At 40.9% G+C, this 5,056-nt stretch overlaps 2 protein-coding genes across 2 annotated transcripts; both read right to left on the bottom strand.

The window, feature by feature from the left end:
* Positions 1–259: 259 nt before the first annotated feature.
* Positions 260–1,036, bottom strand: LOC130980657 (uncharacterized). The gene has a single exon (XM_057904317.1). The coding sequence runs from the start codon at positions 1,034–1,036 to the stop codon at positions 260–262; it is 777 nt and encodes a 258-aa protein (XP_057760300.1).
* A 2,227-nt stretch (positions 1,037–3,263) lies between these two features.
* On the bottom strand, positions 3,264–4,196 carry LOC130980656 (uncharacterized). The gene has a single exon (XM_057904316.1). It carries the CDS (start codon positions 4,194–4,196, stop codon positions 3,264–3,266), a length of 933 nt encoding a protein of 310 aa, XP_057760299.1.
* Between the last annotated feature and the right edge of the window lie 860 nt (positions 4,197–5,056).

Genomic DNA, 5,056 nt, shown 5'->3' with positions numbered 1-5,056 from the left:
AGAAATGATTTTGGTGAATGACACTAATCTTAAAGACCATTTTAGAGTTTTTTTTTTTTGAAGGAAATATATATATATATATTACGAAGGGAGGCCCATAATATCAAGGTGGACCAAATTACAAATAACTATAGGGATTTCTTCTAGCCACAGAAAATTTGGCTTACTAAGAGCTAAATTAGCTAGTGTGTGCGCTACTATATTTCCATTTCTTTTAACATGGGTAAAGTTGTAAAACCTAAAACTATTCAAAAGGGCTTTACAGTTTGCTATGATAGTGCCAAAAGAACCTGCAAAAGATTGTGTAGGCTTTCAAAGCTTGTATTACTTCAACATTATCCCCTTCTACTTCTACCTCCAAAAAATACCCTTGTGCCGCCAAGCTCAAGCCCATAAAAATAGCCCATGCTTCTGCCTCTCTAACTGAAAATGATGCAGCAACCTCCAGCGTGGCAGCAAGCACAACCACCCCTTCCCAGTCTCTAATTACAACACCAACTCCTCCTCTCCTATCATTTATAATGGCAGCATTTACATTAACTTTGTATCTTCCTTGCTCTGGAGCCCTCCAATTGTTCGCACTTTGGCTTTCTGGGTGAGTTCTTTGCAACAAGGGGACATGCAGGTCGGCCTTGGTTGCTTCTGTGTAGGCTTGGTGCGCTTTCTCCAGCAGCGCCTCTGGCCGAGAGTGTTTTTTATCAAAGATTATCTTGTTCCTATCGAGCCAAATTGCATGAAGACAACAAAGGAAGAGCCCACCGCTTTCATCCCCAAAAAGATTGAGCATCGATTGAACCCATTGTTGCAGAGAGGTGTTGGTTGCTGTTTCCGTTCTGAGCGTAAATGGGGAGATAAACCAGAAACGCCTCGCCCAGGTGCAGTCCCTGAATAGGTGAGAATCTGTCTCTTCCTTCTCCCAGCACCTTGGGCACACTGTAGTTCCTCTGATGCCTCTCTTCTGTAAATTTGGCTTTGTAGGTAGTGACCGGTTCATCAGTCTCCAGGCAAAGTTTTGGGCTCTCAAGGGGATTCTCATTTTCCAAAATTTTTTCCAAAAATGTTGCTCTGCTTGGATTGGGATGTTGGTACGAACTGCGGTCTGGTTATGGCTTCTTATGAGGTGGTAAGCTCTCTTTACCTCAAAATCTTCTTTTTTATTGTACTTCTAATAGTAGCTATCTTCCTTTGCATGAATGTCTAATGGTAGTTCTAAGATTTGCTCTGCTTCGAAAGGTAGAAAGGTATTGTTGATTATCTCTTGGTTCCATGTTCTGTCTTCTTGATTGATTAGGCTATCCACTGTGGTTTCCTTATCAAAGTCTATTCTTGTACTCCACACTTTGAACCCGTTTTGGTTAGGAAGCCACGAATCTCCCCAAATCTTTGTATTTTTTCCTGAGCTAATTTTCCACAATCCACCCAGCTCTAGCACCCACTTTGTTTCCCATATGCTTCTCCATGTGTAACTAGGATTATATCCCATGTCTGAATCAGTGAATTTTTTCCTAGCATAATATTTTGCTTTAAGCATTCTGGCTGTGAGTGATTCTGGATTCTTGATTAAGCGCCATCCTTGTTTAGCCAAAAGTGCTTGGTTAAAAGTCTCGAAACTTCGGAAACCCAACCCTCCATCCTCTTTTGACTTGCACATCTTGTCCCAAGCTACCCAGTGTATCTTTCTCTCCCCTTCCTTGCTCCCCCAGTAAAAATTGCTAATAATCCTCTCTATATGGCAGCAAAGACTTTTAGGGATTTGGAAACACCCCATAATGTACGATGGAATAGATTGTGCCACTGACTTGATTAAGACCTCTTTTCCCACTTTGGATAGCGACTTCTCTTTCCAACCTTTTAACTTCTTCTAGGTTCTCTCTTGGACAAACTCAAAAATTTTTTTCTTGGATCTTCCAACCAAAGTTGGGATTCCCAAATATTTTGAGTGATTTTCCACCGTCTTTATGTTCAACCAATCTTGGATAAGGATCTGTCTGGTAGGAGGTACGTTTCGGCTAAAGGAAATCTCTGACTTGTCCAAATTGATCCTCTGTCCAGAAGCTAACTGGTAGTTTTTAAGAATCTCCATCACCGATAGGATAGTTTGGTCTGATGATCTCAAGAATAAGATGCTGTCATCGGAAAAGAAAAGGTGTGTAATTACAGGAGCTGTCTTTGCTATCTTAATCCCTTTGATTGCTTTCCTTTCTTGAGCTCTTCTCAGAAGACTGGAGAAAACTTCAGCACACAAAATAAAAAGGTATGGAGAAAGTGGATCCCCTTGCCTAATTCCTCTCCCGGGCTTAAATTCCTTTGTTGGGCAGCCATTTAGAATGATTGAGAATGATAATGAGCTGATACATTTCCAGATAAGGTCGATCCATTTTTGCGGGAATCCCATAGATCTCAGTACCTCCATTAGAAAAGCCCATTCGACCCTATCGTATGCTTTCTCCATATCCAATTTCATAGCCTTTGTTTCCATCTTTCTTCTTTTTCATAAAATGGAAAATTTCGAACGCCGCTAGCCCATTATCCGTTATAAGTCTTCCAGGAATAAAAGCGCTTGAAAATCACCCACTATGTCCGGCAGGATCAACTTCATTCTATTTACAATGGCTTTGGTAACTATCTTGAACATCACATTACAAAGTGATATTGGCCTGTAGTTCTTTGTATGAGTGGGGTTTCTAGTTTTTGGTATTAGGAATATGTAGGTTTTGTTCATTTCTGAGGGATCACCATTGTTGTTGAGAACATTGAGAGCCCATTCGGTTACATCCTCTACTACTATGTCCCACATTCGCTGGTAAAAAAGAGCTGGCATGCCATCGGGCCCTGGAGCCTTTGTCGGATGCATTTAGCTAAGAGCATATTTGACTTCTTCTCTTGTGAACTCTTCTTGTAAGATATTCAATCTCTCTTGTGTTATTCTGCCTTTAACCACTTCTGTGACTTCCTCCATATTTTTAATTCTATCACCAGCAAACATATTTTCAAAAAAATTAGTAATCACCTCTTCTACTTTTCCTTCCTTCTCATGGACTATCCCCGCTTCATCGGTGATCTTTAGAATCTTGTTCCTACTCCTTCTTTGTGTAGCTTTTTGATGAAAGAACTTAGTATTTCGGTCTCCTGCTTTTAGCCATGTAGCTCTTGATCTTTGTGCCCACCAAATCTCCTCTTGTTTGAGGAGTTCGTCAAGTTCTCCTTGCAAAACTTTGGCTTTAGCTATGTTCTCCTCTGTTTGTAGGCTTGCCTGCACTTTTTCAAGTTTTTTTTTGTTTTTCTTTTATTGCCTTAGGAATCTGTCTGAAATGCACTTGTCCCCACTCTTTCAGAATGCTGCTACAATTTTGGAGTTTCCTTGTAATCCCCATATTGCCCGGTATCCATGTCTTCTTAACTATCTCCTCACACTCCTCTTTTTCCAGCCAAACCTCCTCAAATTTGAACCTGTGTGATCTGTTGTTCTTTCTTTCTGTTTCTCCCATCATGTCTATGAAGATCGGACTGTGATCTGATCTATACCTTTGAAGGTGTTGTACCACAGCTCTAGGGAACGCTTCTTTCCAGCTTATGTTTGCCACGGCTCTATCCAATCTCTCTTGAACATTTTGCTCCCCTCCTTGGTTGTTGGACCATGTGAAGGCATGGCCTACAAAGCCTAGATCCAATAATTCACTGGTTTGAAGCGCCTCTTTAAATCCTCTTATTTGTGAGAAAGTCACCGGCAGCCCTCCTTGTTTGTCCTTCTTCTCCAAAACTTGATTGAAATCTCCAAAAACCAACCATGGCCTATTCCTTGATTGTCTGAGTGATTTAAGAATCTCCCAAGACTTATTTTTGTTTGCCCCTTCCGGATATCCATAAAAGCATGTGGCCCTCCATGAGTTGCTGTCCCCTTCTTTACTAATCACCATATCAATGTGATTTTCTGACATTGAAGAAATTTCCACTATAAGATCGTTTCCCCACAAGACCGCCAAGCCTCCAGCTCTACTTCTCCCTTCACCTCTGCAATCTACGCCAATAATGTTGTCTAGTCCTCCTCTTCTTCTCAATCTACTAATCTCATCTGTTTTCTTCCTTGTTTTCATTAAGAAAACCAGTTTGGGATCTTTTTGTCTCAAGAGCTTGTTGAGAGCTCTAACTGCCCATGGGTTCCCAAGCCCACGGCAGTTCCAGCTTACCAGTCTCATTGTTCTCGACAGGGTTGCTTTGCAACCACTGCCGTTGGTGAGTTTGTTTGGTGCTTCTTGCTTATGTTTCCATATTCTGTTTCAGTTGTTGTGTCTCCTTGATACTTCTTTTTCCCCTCCATAACTCCCTTCCCTTCCTCTTCTTGTTTGTTGCTTTCTATCTCCCTTGCTCTTCTTTTCCATTTTTTTGCCCTTCTTTTTTTTTTCCTCCATTTCAGTTTCTTCCTTTTTACCCTTGATCTCTAGCCCAGTGTATTTGGTTGACTTGACTTCACTTTTTGTATTATTGTCATTTGGTTTGGCTGATGTATCTTTATTTTGAATCTTTCCCTCTTTGGCTACTTCTTTGCTTGCTGGCCTTTTTTCTGTCTCTTGTTCTGTCCATATAGTAGCTATTAGGATGCTATTTCTCTTCCCTTCTTTGACAACATGTTATTTATCGAGCATTGTTAATTTTTCTAGCTTTTCTAGTAACTTTTTTTGGCTTTGTTTGGTGGATTCCTTTTGGTTCTGGCTTGGTCTTGCCCCTTCTTCCTCCTTTTGCTTTTTGTTTGCTTCTACTTCCACTTTAACTCCTGTTATTTCTGCTCTTATCCATGCTCCGAGTTCTCTGGATGTCTGTAGTCTTCCTTCCTCCTTCTCTTCTGCTCTTTCACAGTTGTTTTCATCGTGACCTAATAAGCCACAGAAATAGCAAAGAGTTGGGAGTTTTTCATATTTGAAGTCTACCCATGTGATTCTGTCTGCAGTGTTGTCAATGTTCACTCCCTTTTTGATTGGCTGGTTCACATTGATCCTCACCTTGGCTTTGATGAATATTCCCTGACCGTTGTTTCCTTCAAAAAGGTTGCATTCTAGCA

Source organism: Arachis stenosperma, chromosome 5 (assembly GCF_014773155.1).
Source record: "Arachis stenosperma cultivar V10309 chromosome 5, arast.V10309.gnm1.PFL2, whole genome shotgun sequence".
Lineage (NCBI taxonomy): Eukaryota > Viridiplantae > Streptophyta > Magnoliopsida > Fabales > Fabaceae > Arachis > Arachis stenosperma.
This window is presented reverse-complemented; position numbering and strand designations above follow the sequence as displayed.

Excerpts from the sequence above, each read along its gene's own strand:
- LOC130980657 (XM_057904317.1), bottom strand. The coding sequence starts at position 1,036 with ATGAGAATCCCCTTGAGAGCCCAAAACTTTGCCTGGAGACTGATGAAC.
- LOC130980656 (XM_057904316.1), bottom strand. The coding sequence starts at position 4,196 with ATGAGACTGGTAAGCTGGAACTGCCGTGGGCTTGGGAACCCATGGGCA.